We start from the raw sequence: 19023 nt of genomic DNA, 5'->3' as shown, positions 1-19023 counted from the left end.
AGATACTGCTTTGCATTTAGATAGCTCCCAATATTTCCTCAAATTATTCAAAACAGCTTACTCTAAAGGTTATAAATTGAAAGATGTAAGAAAGAAGCAGCTTTGTGTCATGGGCAGGAATGAAATGTAATGAAGAGGGTTATGTATTTGTAACAGAAACCTAGGTTTAGTTACTACAATTGAACAAAAATTTTCAAATGCATAAGGTTTAATACGATCTGAACATAAACCAGAGTCTGAGCAAACATTTTAGCTGTGAGTTTCCCAGCAGCCACAGCTAAGAGTAAAACAAGATGTACTCATAGTGTTTACTGTGACAACGGAAAGCAAGCTGCTTATCAGGTATACCTTTGTTTCCTAAGAATAAATCCTACAGAGGAAATTCTGTGAGGAGAATTTAGATATGACAATTATTTCTATATTTATTTGCGTGAAATCCATGATCTTTATGCATATGACCTTGTTAACCACAACAAGAGAAAAATATGCTCTAGAAAGTACCTGATCCAGGTGGTAGCAGGATATATGAGGGAACAGAGGGGCAGAGCGATATAAGACAAGTATCCCGCCGAAGAACAGCTCCCGCCGTCGAACTGGATACACACATCCTTCATTTCTTTTCGGCTTGATGGAAGAGAGAATTTCATATGGGTGTCATTTAGCACGTGGCTAACCTGTATCCTAGAAAGGGGTAGAAAAGAACTCTTCAATGACACGGACCTTAGCGCAATTGATTACCCAAGGGGACAGGATATGAATTTCACTTGAACTACAACAGCTCCCAAACTATCGGAACAGCCGCAGGCAACTGCCGATTAATCAGGGTCCACTTACTCAGTATGGGTATTCTCTGGGGGCTGGGTTCCTCTTTCTTTTGTGCATTTTTATGTTTTTATTTGCATTTCCCTTAGAAGTGGGGAAAGAAGGAAACGTAACCCTTGCCTTTAAGAAGCCCTAATAGGAAGTGGAACGTGGACTAGGTATTAAAGTATACTAAGGAACTGTCATTAATTTTGTTGAGTATGCTAAGGCTATATGTTAGACATAATACTGAAGTATTGTACTTATGAGTGAAAGGATATGGTGAGATATCCTGGGATATGCTTTTACTTTTTTTTTTTTAATTTTTAAAAATTTATTTATTTATTTTTGGCTGCATTGGGTCTTCATCGCTGCGCATGGGCTTTCTCTAGCTGCGGCGAGCGGGGGCTACTCTTCATTGCAGTGCGCGGACTTCTCATTGCGGTGGCTTCTCTTATTGCGGAGCATGGGCTCTAGGCGTGCGGGCTTTAATAGTTGTGGCACGCGGGCTCAGTAGTTGTGGCTCGTAGGCTGTAGAGTGTAGGCTCAGTAGTTGTGGCGCACGGGCTTAGTTGCTCCGTGGCATGTGGGATCTTCCCGGACCAGGGCTCAAACCGGTGTCCCCTGCATTGGCAGGTGGATTCTTAACCACTGCGCCACCAGGGAAGTCCTGGGACATGCGTTTAAAAACTCCAGCCGCCATCCTTCCTTCACTTCCAAAAATGCGGAGGAGACAGATGAAACAAAATTGGCGGAATGTTAAGTTTTGAAGCTGGAGGAAGGGTACAGAGAGGTTCGTTACACTCTTTTCTCTTGTTTATGATTGGAAACTTCCATGATGAAAAGCTTGAAAAAAGAGAAGTCCCAGTCAAGCACCGGGGCAGGGGTGTGGTAGAACCCAACCCCAGGCAGAGATGGGGATTCTGCTGTTCGAAGAGCAGAGGGCGCAAAACTCAAGTCCTAAAGTCCATGCCAAGAGCCCAGGGGTCTCAGAATCAATCAGCATCAGAACCAAGCTGCCTCCCGAGGAGCTCCAGACTGGAATTTAGCTGGGACTGTCCTAGGTGCTCTTGAAATCTGCAGAGTGTGCCCTCAACACCTTTCAGCAGTCAAAACAAAGCCTTCTACAACATTCCCTCTGTAACCTGCAGCTTCCTCTGTACATCCCGTCTACAATGAGCCTCTAAAGCGCAAGTCATGAAGATGGGGTTCTGTCTGAATAATGCTCAGTATAATTATGCCACGTGAGAATCTATTATTATTACTTAAAGGCTACGTGCATGTTTATCTACTTTAATGCACATAGCCTTTAAGTAGCAATAACAGATTCTAACAATAAGGCAAATTCAAAAAAATTTGAGTCGGTTTGTACTTGCACCACCTCAAATTTACATTCTGAGATTTTATATTCAGAGCAAAGCTCTAGGCAGTTCATTGTAAAATGGCTGATCATTAATATTCACACTTATTTATCAATTTTTGAAGGAGGCAGAAATATGGGTCCTTCCACTACTATCCTTATATTTTTCTCTTCAGAGTAATTAGGCATTAAAAAATACCATAATAAAAGAGTTTTAGGATTATGGCATGAACTCAGATATAGGATTAACTGGGTGTTATGTTTACTGCTCATGAACTTGGGTTCACCACACAGATGTGGTCACTGAAATGCTACATGCAGAAAGGTCTCTCTTAGTCATTTAATTTAATAACTGCGGTATCTCAAGACACATTCGGAATTGGAATGAGAGCATAAACAGTCAGAAACACGGTAATGCTAGGAAAAACGACTTATTTTCCAGTGAATTTGATTGCCTTTCAGTGAACACACAGGTGTCTAACTTCACAGATTTTGCTACACAAAATGAAAGATTTTTGCAGGGGGTTATTTAGCCAGGATAAATGGTACAAAAATACCTGGGTCGCATAGATACAGCCACTAATGTGTGCTTGATAATTCTGGTAAATAGCAGAACAGAGCAGAGCCCCCAGTGAGCAGCTTTTTCCATCAAAATGACAGACATCCCAAATTTACTGCTAGGAGGGGAAGGGGGTGGCAGTTAAATGCAGCAAATGAATTAAAACAGAAAACTCAGTACATAAGTGTGGCAGATTCAAACACTGTACAAATCTGTTCCAGTAGTTAAGACCCAAAACACCACGCTTCAGTGGACTGTCTTCAGCGCGTTCCCACGATGAGAACAAAGTCAGTATTACACTTCACGTAGACTGCAACATCTTTTACTTCAACTTAGCTCACAATTATAAAACTAACAAGCAGAAAACTCAAATTATCTATTATGTTATTATTCTTATTTTTTTTTTTGCAGTACGCAGGCCTCTCACTGTTGTGGCGTGTCCCGTTGCGGAGCACAGGCTCCGGACGCGCAGGCTCAGCGGCCATGGCTCACGGGCCCAGACACTCTGCGGCATGTGGGATCTTCCCGGACCGGGGCACGAACCCGTGTCCCCTGCATCGGCAGGCGGACTCTCAACCACTGCGCCACCAGGGAAGCCCTATTATGTTATTATTATTTTCTCTCTTTTTGTGGGGTAGCATTTGCACAAGAGTGTTAGTGAAATACTGAGATTTTCTTCTCTCAAAGCTTCATTGAAAGGATGTGTTAGGGGAAACAGATCATAGAAATAATGATGTTCAAATGGTACACTGACCAGATATTTGTGTTGGGGTGTTTTGTTTTCCTTCTTCTTTTTTAAATTAATGTATGTTCCACTGAGTTATTATTCGAGCCTGAAACCAATCCAATAAAGAGAAGCCCAAAAAGAATACAATGGGGGCTTCCCTGGTGGCACAGTGGTTGAGAGTCCGCCTGCCGATGCAGGGGACGCGGGTTCGTGCCCCGGTCCAGGAAGATCCCACATGCCGTGGAGCGGCTGGGCCCGTGAGCCATGGCTGCTGAGCCTGCGCGTCCGGAGCCTGTGCTCCACAACGGGAGAGGCCACAACAGTTGTTGAGAGGCCCGCGTACCGCAAAAAAATTAAAAATAAATAAAGAAATAAAAAATAAAAAGAATACAATGGATCAGAAAATTTCCTTTTTTCAACTGTAATACATTGAAAGTGTGGTCCTATTTTCCTGTAAAATTCCAAAGTGCTCAACTATTTTTCTAAGTGGATCATCTTCAAAATGATGTTTGCTACTCAAATCACTTGATTTTGTTCATGAAAACAAAACAAGACCCCAAGAGGCAACATCCTGGAATTATTGTATACTGAGATTTTGGGCGTAACATGGGACAGATTCTCCCACCATTAACTTTAAATGTGGTGCTTAAATTATTTCACTTATTGAAATTATGTTATATCAAATATGCAGACTAATTGGCTCAAACTGGCACATGGAAATAAATTAACTATATAAAGATTCTAATCACAGTGCTATTCCTTTGATGTTTTAGCTTTTCACTACTTTACGAAGAATAAATTACTCATATTTCAACTCACACATCCTTATCACAAGTACTGGTTCCTTTCAGGATCATTGTGATATTCGATGCCTGGGTAAAGTTTGCTCCCGTGACGATCACATTACTTTTCCCTAAGGTTGATATTTTCTGTGGCTCAATGGACTTAATGTAGAAGACCTATTGGAAGGAAAAGATTCAAACACAAGATCAAAGCTAAGAAATGGCACTGTTTGAAAAAATCTGTTTATGTGCTGCAGTTCGAAGAAATCACTGGGAAATTACAACATTTTGCAAACACAAGCAGACAGTGTTTAATGAAATCAGTGAATTCAGGGAGAGGGCTGAAGACTCATGTCTCTCAACATGCGACAGCATGAGGTCAAACCAATTAGTCTTTGTCTCACGAGACAGTTGAAAATACAGTTGAAGAGTCTGACATTCTGTCTGAAGAGTGAGCTATCACTAGAGTCTCAAAAATGCTCGCTGCCTTCCAGCCTCTGCAGGCTCGCAACATAGCAAAATGAAGGAAAAGACGAGCAGTCCACTGACTGTAAGTCAGCACCAGACTCATCACTAAGTTGGAATAAATGTCATTCTGGATAAATTTAATTCCCAAGAAAGCAGTTCCTAGTTTTTGTTTGTTTCGGTAGGCTATTTGAATCAAGGAGTATACTGCAGCGAAAAAAAAAATCTCAAGAAATCAACTAAGTCACCTAATATCAAGTAGTTGCATGCCTAAACCACTGGGGCCAACCATTTCCATTCTCTGGTTTGCAGATACCATCTTCTCTTTTGTACCCATTACAAGCTTTATCAGGCCTTTCTTTATCAAGAAAGTCTCCCTTGGAATCCCTCGCCACTGGGGCCCCATCTCACGTAGATTATGCACCTTACTTCTCTATTTGCAACGTTTAATCAAATTCTCCTTTTTAAAAAAGCCCTCTATTTGATGGCAAGAATCATTTTCCCTTTCAAAGACAAAACAATCCTGATTTCTTTCACTTTCCTCTACAGATGCCACTGTCTTTCTGATCATTTAGTAGTTGTTTTGTAGACCATTTCCAGAAAGTCTATGTTCTTCTACAATATGGACCAAACAGGACAAGATTCTAAGATTCTAGCCAATAGAAAGCTCAGCAGCTCTTTAGCATGAGTGAATTTTCATACTCGCACTCTTGATATTTGAAAACCACCCCCAGGTTCAGAGATGCTTAATCATGTGAAATTTGGCTTAAATCATAAACACAGAGTGTATCCACTTAGAGGATAACGTCTAGGAGGAAGCCACTTAAGGCACTGGGGGAGCTTTAGTCCCATCCAGCACCTGCCTACCACCTGCTTCTTCAAGCAGCCCAGGGTCCTTTGCTCCTTTGTATGTATAATGCTCATCACGACGGACTTGCTGCACTGCTGGGGCTGCCCATCCTGCTGAAAGGATGTTTTATCATTCTGTTCCTTGAGAAACCCAGGTGCTATATGGTAAAGCAGTCACCATCACTCATTATCACTATGGATCGGTTCTGCAGATTGAGGTAAATTCATTGTTTATGTCATCACAGTAATGATGTAATACGACAGAGAATTGATTTCGGTGGCAGAATTTATTTTAATCACTTTAGTAAAGGACTTGAGCCCCGTATTTATAGAATCACGAAGGGCCCGAAAGGGTCACTTTAATTATGCTGTTAGAGTTGACTGCATTTTATGGGGGAAATTATCTGCAAGAGTGGTACTTGGAATGGGGGGGATTAGCGAAGACTTCAAGATAAATCCCTTGCAAATGCCAAGTGTGTGTTGGATAGCAAAAGGCTTACTCTTTGCTCTGACGTGATGACAGCTAAGTGAACAGGTATTTGTTAAACACCTACAGGATCCCTAGGACAGCACTAGGTGTTGTGGAGGACACATAACCTCTGTGTGCACTAGATCAGGGGTGGGCAAACTCCTGGATTTGCCTGGAGCAAATCAAATTCAGTCCGTTGCTCGTTCTTGTACAGCCTATGAAAAAACTGTCAAAAGAAGAATAATATTCCATGACATGTGTAAACACATGAAATTCAAATTTCAGTGTCCATAAATAAAGTTTTTTTGGAACAGAGCCACGCCCGTCATTTATGCACTGTCTGTCACTGCTTTTGTACTACAACGGCAGAGCTGAGTCTCTGCGACAGAGATCATGTGGTTTGCAAAGCCTAAAATATTAACTGTCTGGCTCTTTGAAGAAAAAAATCTTGCCAACCCCTGTACTAGAGGATCCACTGTCTTCTTAGGGAGGCAAGAGGCTTTATGTTAAACCTCAGTGCAGACTCACATTTATATCCAAGTCAGCTATGATTCTCAGGTTTCTTTGAAGATAGCCCTTCTCACTTCTTAGACTGCTGATGTCTGCTCACGCAAAATTTCAAACACGCCCAGTAAATGCTACTTCTTCGCTCTCATGAGAGGCTAAAGAGAGCCTTACAACTAACCTAAAACAGATTTTCTAAAGGGGATTATATTTTGCTCCTTAAACGGCTCTACAAATACCATCAGAGGACCCGCCACGTCATCTCATTAACTTTTTAAAAATAAATTTATTTATTTAATTTATTTATTTTTGGCTGTGTTGGGTCTTTGTTGCTGCACGTGGGCTTTCTCTAGTTACAGCGAGCGGGGGCTACTCTTTGTTGAGGTGCACGGGCTCCTAACTGCAGTGGCTTCTCATTGCGGAGCACGGGCTCTAGGCTCATGGGCTTCAGTAGTTGTGGCACGTGGGCTCAGTAGTTGTGGCTCGCAGGCTCTAGAGCCCAGGCTCAGTAGTTGTGGTACACGGGCTTAGTTGCTCCACGGCATGTGGGATCTTCCCGGACCAGGGCTCTAACCTGTGTCCCCTGCATTGGCAGGCGGATTCCTAACCACTGCACCACCAGGGAAGCCCCACGTCTCATTAACTTTTTATTTCCTCTTGGGTAGAGACAGCTACTTCAAAAGGATTTGGTTTTAAAACCTTATTGTTTCGAGAAGTTTCCACTGGCTGTCTAGGATGGGATCCAGCCCTGGCCTATCTCATGAAAGCAGATGCTTCTTGTCTGCTTGCAAAGAGGGTCAGATTAGTTGTCCTTTGCTTGCTTGGAGAACCCCTTTTAATCTTAATAAGTGCAGTAAAGAGCTACCAAGGGGATCTCACTAAATAAACAGCACAGGTATACAAGGAGAAAAAAAAAAAACAGGGTTCTTATATGGCTGTACTACCTGGCTACAACAAGTCTTAGAAATAAAACGTTTTCTATTTTTACTGATAAATATCCTTTAAAAATCTATTACAGACAAAAGGCCAAGAATGATCTCTCCACACACTCAACATTTTAGATCTATTTCTGTATTTTAATCAAAAATTAATTCACAACCCGAAATGAAGTAGCAGGTCCCATAAACTGACACATACAAGGGGTTAATTTAAAAACATAATCCAGCTTGATGCAAAGAGATAATTCCTTACAGCCCTACAGTGAAATTCCTCCCTCATCCTATGTCCAAGGATTTCCATTTATTTATCAAATCAAAATACCATTGGCTGTAACCCTTATCGCCCTGGGTTGCCCAGCAATTAACCTCAGAATAGTCCACTTCCTGTCAGTTACATTTTAAAGACTTAAGAGTTATTTTTAAACGGCTGCACAATTTAAAATTATTTCATAAAATACTATGAGCTCTGGTTGCTCACAAGTTTAAATCACTCCCTGTTTGGTATAAAAAAGCACATTAGAAACTGGCTAACTAGGTAATTACAGAATAGCCAGTTATTTTTATTTATGTTTAAAAAACAAAGTCATTATAAGACACTGGAAATAGCACAACCACTAAGAACTAGTTATCTTTGGAAAGGTCTAAGAGGATTACTCCTGACAGCAAGAGCACTTTTTGTGAAGTCTGACGTCAACACAATTCAAATTACCATGACATTAATGGAGAACCTACCACGATGATTGAAAAGAACGTATCTCGGAAAGAGGTACATTAGGAAGGCTCAGTTTATTAAGACCAAATTGTACTCTCGTATTCTGTTTCTTAAAAAAAAAAATCTGAATATAGCAAAGCTCTCTATAGCCCCGGACCTGAATCAACACTCAGTAAAACATCTCTCAGATTTTCACTTGCGAAATTAGTTCAAACGGGACCGGATAAAAAGTCACATGAATCCAAAACCAGCTGGAAATCTGAAACCAAAGGACATTAGAGAGATGAAAGGTAGCACAACTAATTAAAGGAAAGTGTCCTGTAGGGCCCTACAGGGGTATTCGGTTCAGAATTATTTAACATCTTTATTAATGACCGAAAAGGACGGAAGTAATATATTAATGAAATGTATAAATTGAGAAGAGTGGTAACCAGCAGTGGAGATGGTAAAGTGTAAAAGGAGGTGAGACGTGGAAAGAAAACAGCAAAATACAATCCCGCCGAGGAAAAATGAAAGCGCTAAATAGAACGAAAAGGTTGTGTCCATCCGCGGCTCGGCCCCCAGGTGAATGCCCCTTGGTGGGGGCCCCGGGGACAGGTCCTTGGGAGACTGGAATGTAACTTGGTCCAGGAATTGTCAAGAGTTAGAATGCCAACTGAGATGGACCTGGAGATAAGAAGGTGACAGACCAAGGCCCCGTGCAGAGAGATTAAGGCTTGCTTCTGTGACCTGGGGGACTTGAAGGCGAGGCTGCCGAGGCCAGTTTATAAAGTAGTTACTCTTCGTCACCGAACTTCCCGAATGGGACTCCTGAGACCCGGACGGGGTGCCCAGGACTCTGTGACCAGGGAGGGTAGCGTCTCCCCTCTAGCAGAGACCCCACCACTCAAACCCCACCCCCTTGCTGAGTTGCAACTTCACCGTGAGACACTTGCCACTCCCCTCTCCTGAAGGCCTCAGTTTCCCATCTGAAGGCTCTTCTGCTCTCCCCGTCTTGGAAAAGATGCCAGCCTTGCCTGGGTCCAACTCCTTCACTCTGACTGTGCCCCAGCCCACCCCCCTCGTCCCAAGGGCTTCAATGCTAATGCATCCCCCTGACAGCCTGCCCAGGCCATGGATGGGGCAGGCTGTGCCAGCCTAATGCCAAGAGAAGAAGTCCCTTCCAGACTGACTTCTATCATCAATACTACACTGAGGTCACACAGTATAGAGCAGTGATTAAAGCTGTGGGCCCTGGAGTCAGATGGCCTGGGTTCAAATCGCCATGTCTATCATTTACTACCTACTGACCCTGTGCAAGTCAACATTTGTCTATCAAATGGGGAAAACAGGTCCATTGTGAGGCTCAAATAAAGAGGCACTTTGAGCTCAGGATATAGCACAGGCTGCACAAATACGGGTCACCTACTCAATTTAGCACATTCTGGCCTTCCTGTGCATAACTTTTTCCGTTGTGCACACTCAGATGCTTCATGAAAATGAGTCTTACTTCCTATTATAAGTTCTACAACGTAAACTCCAAAGGGCACACACTTTGCCTACCTGCCCAGCACATAGTAGGTGTTTAATAAACACTTTTTGAATGAATGGACAAACGAATGAGTGAATAAAGGAGCAATTGGCAGTGAACCCCACGGCACCCAGCACAGTGCTAGGCCCACAGAAGCTACTCAACAAGGTATATAATAAAGTTGATTTCATTTTCGAGGCAAGGACCCTGAAAGAGGTGATTGGGATTGCCTGGGAGAAGTTAAAATGCAATCAAAAGTGATGGAGGAAGAGAAGAGAAGTCACAAGGAAGAGAAAGAATATATATTCTCCGAGAGCAGGAGAACATGATTTTGTATGGTGTATTTCTACCCGGCGGCGATAAGCGTAACAAATATTAGAACAACATCATATCACAGATCTCCACAACCTTTCCTTGACAACAGGAAAGAAGAGCAGCCACCTCTTCTCTCAGCAGGTGGAGGCACCAGATATAAGATTGTTCCGAAAAGGAAGGAAAAGAGGTTAGGGCAGGGCGACAGGGCCAACCGTCTCTGACAGAGACTGGCCCTTACAGCTGAAAATACTTCCCATCCAAAGGGCAAATGTAGATTTTTGAGTTATTTTCCCTGTTCTGGTGATGCTTTTCCTAACATAGCCCCCTGGTACATGACAATATGTGCTTTTAGGTCACGGTCAAGGGATGGGACATAGGGTCATGAAACAGTGTGAGGGCAACAGGGCATAACAGGGGTTGAGCCAGGAACCCTCTCTCATAAATGCCACATTCATGGATGAGCAAATTCATGCATTAAAAAAAAATGTCTTGAAGAGCACTGTATTTGGTGTAGGCTCCAGGGTCATTTCAATCTTTTTTTTTTTTTTTTTTTTTGCGGTACGCGAGCCTCTCACTGTTGTGGCCTCTCCCGTTGCGGAGCACAGGCTCCGGACGCACAGGCTCAGCGGCCATGGCTCACGGGCCCAGCCGCTCCGTGGCATGTGGGATCCTCCTGGACCAGGGCACGAACCCGTGTCCCCTGCATCGGCAGGCGGACTCCCAACCACTGCGCCACCAGGGAAGCCCTCAATCTTGTTTTGTCCCATAATTTCCTGCATCCTTCTGCTCCAGCCAAATCGAATCACTTAGGGTCTCCCGTAATGGGTTCCCTGGAATTTTCTGGTGACCCACTATGCTTCTGCAGTGCTAGCCCCTCTGCTTAGAAGACCCACTCCTCTGTCTCCACGTGTCCCTTCCCTCAACTACTGGCTGAAATGCCATCTTGTCTCCATCCATCAAAGACTTTATCCAACCACACCGATTAAGCGCTTTTACCCGCCAGGCACTGGGTTTAAATGATCAGGAATGACTAAGCCAAGGCCCCAGGCACAGAGAGGTTCTCTGGGCTTGTATACGGCCTGGTACCTTCCCTAGGTTAATATTTTTTTATCTTGTATTCTTATCTATGTGCTCATGTACATATAAGATTCTTGAGACTGAGGACAAGACATGTTCCCCACCCCCACCCCCACCCCCCCACCCCCGCCCTGTGGTATCCACGGAGCTCAGTGTAATGGTACCTACTAGGTGCTTGATAAACACCTGCAGAAAGAATCAACCCTAGCTCAGCATCAGGAAGCCCAAGACTATGTCTGTACCGTTCACGTTTCGCGTCCCCATGCCCGGCACAGAGGAAGCACTCAGTATGTATGTGATGTGGACGATGCACTGAATGAAAGCCCTCAACGCTTCTCTGCTAGGAATAGAGTGTTCAGTGCTTCATTCAAGGCCAGCATGAGAATCAAACTGGAAACCTGGATTTCCACATTCCGCATGATGATGAGAAGACAGCAGTGTCTCACAAAGCATGAGAAATCCCTCCGGAGACAAACACTACTCCACTCCCTATTAACCAAAACTGAGTTTCTCAACTGAGTCATGTATTTAAAGAAAACATTTCAGTATCAACACGATGTCTTTCTCCAATATGATATTGCTTCTGTGTGGAATCTTAAAAAATGGTACAAATGAACCTATTTCCAAAACAGAAATAGTCACAGATGTAGAAAACAAACCTATGGTTACCAATGGGGAAAGCGGCGGGGGGGGGGGGGGTGAATTGGGAGATTGGGATTGACATGTACACACTGCTATACATTGGGTTGGCCAAAAAGTTCGTTCAGGTTTTGTTCTCCGTAAGATGTTAAAGAAAAACCCGAACGAACCTTTTGGCCAACCCAATATAAAATAAGGACCTTCTGTACAGCACAGGGAACTCTACTCAATACTCTGTAATGACCTATATGGGAAAAGAATTTTAAAAAGAGTGGATATAAGTATATGTATAACTGATTCATTTGTTGTACAGCAGAAACTAACACATCATTGTAAATCAACTCTACTTCAATGAAAATTAATTAAAAATAAAAGATGTCTTTCTACAAAGGTCATTCACAGAGAAGCACTGAAGACAGGTCTGGGCTTTGTTCATTACCGCCGCCTCCTGCTCCCTTGGTGGCCCCAGTTCTTTTAACCACATAGTGTCAAGAGTCAAAAGGTTCCGTAAGACACAATACAGGAAAACAGGATGCCGTGACCTTACTTTTTCCTTTAAAATAAAAATGTAAAAAGTCATTGTCTGAATCACGACTTAGCGATAGAAAGGAAGACACTATTGATGCATAAAAGAACTGGATGGGGCTTCCCTGGTGGCGCAGTGGTTAAGAATCTGCCTGCCAATGCAGGGGACACGGGTTCGAGCCCTGGTCTGGGAAGATCCCACATGCCACGGAGCAACTAAGCCCATGTACCACAGCTACTGAGCCTGCGCTCTAGAGCCCACGAGCCATAACTACTGAGCCCGCGAACCACAACTACCGAAGCCTGCGTGCCTAGAGCCCGAGCTCCGCAACAAGAGAAGCCACCGCAATGAGAAGCCGCGCACCGCAACGAAGAGTAGCCCCCGCTCGCCACAACCAGAGAAAGTCCGTGCACAGCAACGAAGACCCAACACAGCCAAAAGTAAAATAAATTTTAAAAATTTTTTAAAAAAAGAACTGGATGAATTTCCAGAGAATTATGTTGAGTTAAAAAGGCCAGTCCCCAAAGGGTACCTCTGGGTGATACCATTTGTTTAAAGTCTTTGACATGATAAAATTATAGAAATGGAGAATAGATTAGTGGTAGCCAGGGGTCAGAAATAGAGAGTGGGAGGGAGGAAGTGGGTGTGACTATAGACAGGCAACGTGGGGGAGACTTGAGGTGACAGGGCTGTTCTGGATCTTGACTGTTGTCACTGTCAATATCCTGGTTGTGATACTGTGCTATTGTTTCGCAAGATGTTACTATTGGGGGAAACTGGGTAAAAGATACATGAGATCTCTCTGTATTATTTTCTCACAACTACATGTGAATCTACAGTTACCTCAAAATAAATTATTTTTCTTCCAAAACAATCATGAAAAAGAAGAACAAAGTTGAAGGACTCACACTTTCTGATTTCAAAACTTATTACAAAACAGTGTCTTATTACAAAATAGAAGAGACATATAGACCAACGGAATAGGATATATAGCATAGAAGTAAACTGTTGCATATATAGTCAAATGATTTTTGATAAGGGTGCCAAGAATATTTAATGGGGGAAAGGACAGTTTTTTTCAACAAACAGTCTTGGGAAAACTGGATACCCACACAGAAATGAAGTTGGATCTTTACCTTACACCATATATGAAAATTAACTCAGAATGGATCAAAGACCTAAATATAAGGCTTAAAACTATAGAACTCTTAGAATAAGAGCTTTATGACATCGGATTTGGCAATGATTTCTTGGATATGACACCCAAAGCACAGGGAAGAAAATAAAAAAATAAACTGCACTTCAATAAAATTAAAAACCTCTCTGCATCAAAGGATACAATCAACAGAGTGAAAAGGCAGCTTATGGAATAAGAGAAAATATTTGCAAATCATATATCTGATATGAGGTTGATATCTAAAATATATAAAGACCTCCTACAATTCAACAGCAACAAAAAAAACCTGATTATAAAATGGACAAAACACTTGAATAGACATTTCTCCATAGAAGGCACACAAATGGCCAATAAGCACACGAAAAGAGTCTCAATATCACTAATCAGTAGGGAAATGCAAATCAAAACCACAAGAGAATACCACCTTATACCCATTTAAGACGGATACTATAAAAAAACGAAAACAGCCAAGTGCTGGAAAGAACGTGGAACGCTCATACGCTGTTGGTGGTGGGAATGTAAAACGTCAGAGCGATAAGGAAAACAGAATGGTGTTCCTCAAAAAATTAAAAATAGTATTACCATATGATCCAGCAACTCCACTTCTGGGTACCTACCCAAAAGAACCGAAACAGGGTCTTGAAGAGGTGTTTGTACACACCTGTTTATAGCAGTATGAGTTACAATAGCCAAAAGCTGGATGCGACTCAAGTGTTCATCAATGGATGACTGGATAAACAAATGTAATATATATACAAACAATGGAACATTATTCAGCCTTAAAGGACATTCTGACCCATGCTACAATATGGATGAACCTTGAAGACATTATGTTAAGTGAAATAAGCCAGTCACAAAAAAGACAAATCCTGTTTGATTCCACTTAACTGAGGTACCTAGAGCAGTCAAATTCATAGAGACAGAAAGTAGAATGGTAGCTGCCAGGGCTGGGAGAAGAGAAGATGAGGAGTTATTGTTTAATGGGTACGAGGTTTCAGTTTTGCAAGATGAAACATGTTCTGAAGATGGATGGTGGTGATGGTTGCTCAACAACGTGAATGTACTTAACTCTACTGAACTTGTACACTTAAATATGGTAAATTTTATGTTATGTGTATTTTACCGAAATTTTAAAAAAACAACTGAAACAACAACAAAAGAGAAGTTTAATTTTTTTTTAAAAGCCACTGCCTTTCTGATTCAAACACCTGTCACTATGCCTTGGTTCCATAAACCAATGGGAAGAGAAATGCGGCTCATCACTTAATAAAACCTCAAAGACTTTAATAAAAGTCTGAAGATACTGGCACACCAAGCTTTTCTAATGCCTTTAATTAACTTCATAATCCATTTTGATTCACATTCCCTTTGCTTGTTACTAAATTCACCTAAAGTTACTCTCAACATTTTGGTAGTGATTACAAATGTGCTACTTATTTATATTGGCACCTGACCTTAAGTAGCAGCAGATGGATACATCAAAGCCACAGATTAGCCAAGAGACAGAAAACTGAGCCTTTAAGAACAAAGCATGTTACTGTTTTTAATTTGTCTGCTCCCACTAGACCCAAGGTTAATAAGAACAAGAACTTGTCCTTTTTTGTTTTTCACCACATAGTAGATGCTCAATTAACTTCCATCAAATGAATGAAGTCAGCATTTGTGTACTAAATGCATCTACCCGGAAATGTTTACATGGTCATGTTCTCTCTTTTCAAACACGTCTGTCAGTTGAGCTTGGTGATTTACTGTGAAGAAAATAAGAGGAATTTCCAAAGAAATTTCATGGAAAGTATTTTTCCATGAAAAACAGTTTTGAGAAGTGAAGAGAAATGTATATTTATTACATAGACACAACTCTTTGTTTTGACACTATTGACTACTGGTTAGATCATCTCTGCAAAGAAAAATAATCCAAAGAGATTCGTTTATATATTTTGCATAGACACGCCTAGCCCTCACATACCCCGCCCCCCCCCCAAAATGCAATCATAACATGTGGTTAAACATTGAAATCCCCTCAGTGCTGTGTGCTCTATACTTCCTTCTAACTCTCCCTGAGAGCCACGAAGTCAGATTTAAAATTTTACTTTTACCGGGCCTTCATTTTTCATAATTACAGATTTTTAATTTATTTTATGCGAGTGTGCAGCTTCTGATGTATTGAGCCAATTAAATGCAACTTGGTTAAAAACCAAAGGTAACAAAGGGAATTTGGGTAGAAGGTAAAATAGGGAATTTTTAAAAGGAACCCAAAGTAGCAGGAGATGTTATTGCCATTCAAAGGGGGATTTTTCCCATTATCGATATGAAAACAGGGTCTGACCTGCAAGCCCTGGGTGGTTCCGTTACTTGTCTTCTCCTTGGATCCTCCTCCTCCTGCTGTCTTGGGTGGGGCCCCTTTCTCAGAAGCCACTGGACAGAGGTCCTGAAATGAAGAATATCCCTTCAACATCCGAACTGGTGGAAATTCGAAGTTTGAAATAAAGGCAAAAGACAGGCTGGGGCTAGGTGGTCACAAATATTTATTTTTGGTTAAACCCTGTAATACTGAAAATGTCACCTTACCTGGTTCCTCTTGTAATCAGAAGGGTCGCAAGCTGTGAAGGGATGGATACATTTTCTCTCACTTTCACACCAAGCACAGCCAGTTCCAATACATACTGGGCATCTGGCAACACAGAAAACCAACTTAATTCCCGCATTTTTAGGAAAACGTTCATATCCTAGAATTTCCCTCTGTGATGCTGCATGCGAGCATTTAAAAGAAGAAAAAAAATCCCTGGATAGACTGTGATGCACCCAGGGGAGAGAGGACAGTCCTTTGGGGCTAGGGATATAGTACTGACTTTATGCCCTGCTCTGGGCAGCCCTCGGGGCTGACGGACCATCATTACACTTGCTGGGGGGTTGCCATGGAAACCTGAAGCTGGGGTCACCGGGTATGTCAGTAGATAACAGGAACCCACTGCATCTGTTTCTGAATCCAGTTCTGCTATTTGTCTACCTTCAGGTAAGTTTCCCTCTGGAGACTGATCTCCCCCAGCCCCCCCATAAACCCACCCTTACTCACTGGAGCAGAAACACTGCCAAATGCCTGGAAGACGGGAAACTAAAAGTGCTACCTGGCGAGCAGAGAAAACAGGGTGCCAGTGTTTGCTTTTTAATCAAATTAAGGAAGAACTGTGTCTACTAATCAAACAACCATGCATGGATAACAGCGGAAGACTTGAAAAGCACTTAATAGGATAATCAGTGTTAAAGCAAGAACAATAAAAATGGAAATCGAGGTGGGTTTGGAAAGGTAGCCAAAGGAGGCAAAAGGAAGGCTCAGCCCGGGGACAGTGAGAGGCCTAGATCAGGGAGAGGGGACACATGTGCATTTCATGTATTGTTCCAGAAATGCCAAGGCATCCTGAGACTCTGACCTACAGAAATGGCAGTCTCGGTGGGAGAAGAAAGCACAGGCTCGCCTAAGGGTTCACCCGCCACCGAAGTGCGCTAGAAGCAGGTTTGTGACGTGCGCTCTTATCGCTACCCCTCAAGTGTGATGACTTTACTAAGTGCTTTTCGAAGGGGAAGTAGGTACCCAAGGAAAGGCTGCTCCCCCTCTGGGGAGCTGTGGGTCTGAGGTCTGGTTCTTAATTACCTAGCTGCGGACCTGGGGCAGGGCGCTTCCTCTCACCAGGCCTTACAGGCGTGGGTGCAGGAGCTGTGTTCTGTTTAAACTCTCCTTGAGCTACACAGATCTATGTAACTCTCCCCCTTTTTCTTTTTTCCCCCATTTTCATGGACTCTCTGTATCAAGTTTGGTGTTTTTCCTCCCTGAATTCGTTCTGCTTGTTAGAAATCACTGAATTCAATCCCTCTTTCAAAGTGCCGCGGTGGTAAAGGTGAAGTCCAGCGGCTCCTGTTCATATAGCTGTAGGGTGACCTCCCAACTCAGCATCGAGTTCGAATGCCTTTACCCTGAAGAAACAATGGTTCCCAGACCAGACCCAAAGAAACCCACGTTTGGTACTCACACAGTTGGTCAAGCAAACCACTGAAAGAGCTATAGAATCACTAATAATACAGCTTCCCACTGTTTCCATGGGAACATCCATCCCATCTTGCAGCTGGAAAACCAGGAATCTGGGAGACATATTTCCTCTGTCTTCCGTCTGCTTTAGAAGCAAGGACTGAAGTGTGGTCCTAACTCAGGGGGGTACGTAGCTCAACAGGGCCAAACGCAGTACAAAAACGTGGGTCACAATTAACATGTTCTTTTGACGACAGAGACTTCCTCTTGTGCTTCTCCTTGACCGTGACTTCCCCTTATCTCATGCTCAGACTCTCTTCCTTGACTCAAATTCCCAAAGCCAGTCTGATCAGGTGAGAACCTAGCAGCACCCCTTTGCCTGTTACTTCAAGGCCACCGCTTGGTTGGAGGGATGTATTTCCCTGTGGGTAAAATACACCCAAGCACAGCCGTTGGCCTCTTCTCTGCTCCACCTCACTTGGCAGGGCTTGAACAAGTCAGCTTATTAGCTCAGGGGCTCTCCTGTCTCCCGTTAGGCCATGCTCCAAAAGGCACCTTGGAAAGTTCTCCTCCACAGAGGTCTTTAGGAAATCGAAGAGTAAAGCAAATAAATACATTAAAACCAATGAGAGAATATTCACATGTTAAATAAAATCTTACTCTCTTAATGATGAGCAGTTGGTAAAGTTGAATCTTTTTGACACACTCCAGGAACTGAAGGAGAACGTCACGTTGACAACTAAAACATCTGGAGCAAAGGGGAAAAAGAAGTCATTGACGGTGGAGCCCTGCTATCGTCAAGCAAAGCTGTAAATGCAAAAATTAAATATTTTTTGCCTCCTCCACAAAGAGGGTGGGGTGTGCCAGCTGTTCGCTAACATTTCAATCAGTACGTGGCTCCTTCCCGGGGGGCCATTCACGTCAGGCAGCCGAAGTGCACAGCACATGCCTCCAAACAGACCCGGGCCCACCTAGCGTTCCAGGCCTCCCACGGATAATCACTAAGAAAAAGCCATTTCACAGCCCATTTACAGCTCATACTCTCCCTGGGATCACTATCTCAGCTTGTAATTGGCCACAGCATAAGAATAAAACAAGTCACCGAGCAAGAACTGCCTAGAACATGATAACCGGAATGTTAGAGAAGAAATCCTGCACCTTCAGAAAAATCCATACTACGGATATTTACCTAACAAACTCCAAAGTGTGGTTCCCGTGGGCTGAGAGCCATGACCTCCTTGGGGTCAGCTGTTGCCAAATCTATGATGAAGGTTTTCTCATTTGCTTTCGAAAACCTACCCATGGGTTCGATCACCCCGAAGAATAAAGTAATAAGATAAAAACTCTGCTAAATCAGCATGAGAGAAATGGCATACTTCCTGTACCTCTTTAACTTACATGCTCTACCCTAGGTGATCCCTAAATCTGGCTGTGTATCAGAATCACTTGAGAAATTGATGAAAATATAGATTCCAGAGCCACACTCCTAGATATGCTGACTCAGCAGGGCTGGGGGATGTCCGGAATCTGTCTGTAATCTCCCCATGTACTGACTGTGTATAGCCAGGTTTCGATGCGGCCGCCTGGAGCGG

At 42.9% G+C, this 19023-nt stretch overlaps 1 protein-coding gene across 3 annotated transcripts in view; it reads right to left on the bottom strand.

Moving 5' to 3' along the window:
* The window catches only part of PLXNC1 (plexin C1), a 140508-nt gene that overhangs the window by 56315 nt on the left and 65170 nt on the right, over positions 1-19023 (bottom strand). For all 3 annotated transcript variants that reach the window (XM_067697555.1, XM_067697556.1, XM_067697554.1), the window contains exons 7-11: positions 18092-18179; positions 15979-16081; positions 15737-15838; positions 4267-4406; positions 502-681 (exon numbers count right to left, since the gene is read on the bottom strand). In XM_067697555.1, coding sequence (XP_067553656.1) covers positions 502-681; positions 4267-4406; positions 15737-15838; positions 15979-16081; positions 18092-18179 — 613 coding nt within the window. The remainder of the gene's footprint in view (positions 1-501; positions 682-4266; positions 4407-15736; positions 15839-15978; positions 16082-18091; positions 18180-19023) is intronic.

This window comes from Pseudorca crassidens, chromosome 11 (genome assembly GCF_039906515.1).
Source record: "Pseudorca crassidens isolate mPseCra1 chromosome 11, mPseCra1.hap1, whole genome shotgun sequence".
NCBI lineage: Eukaryota > Metazoa > Chordata > Mammalia > Artiodactyla > Delphinidae > Pseudorca > Pseudorca crassidens.
Note: the sequence above shows the minus strand (reverse complement) of the source record. Positions and strands in the feature narration are given on the sequence as shown.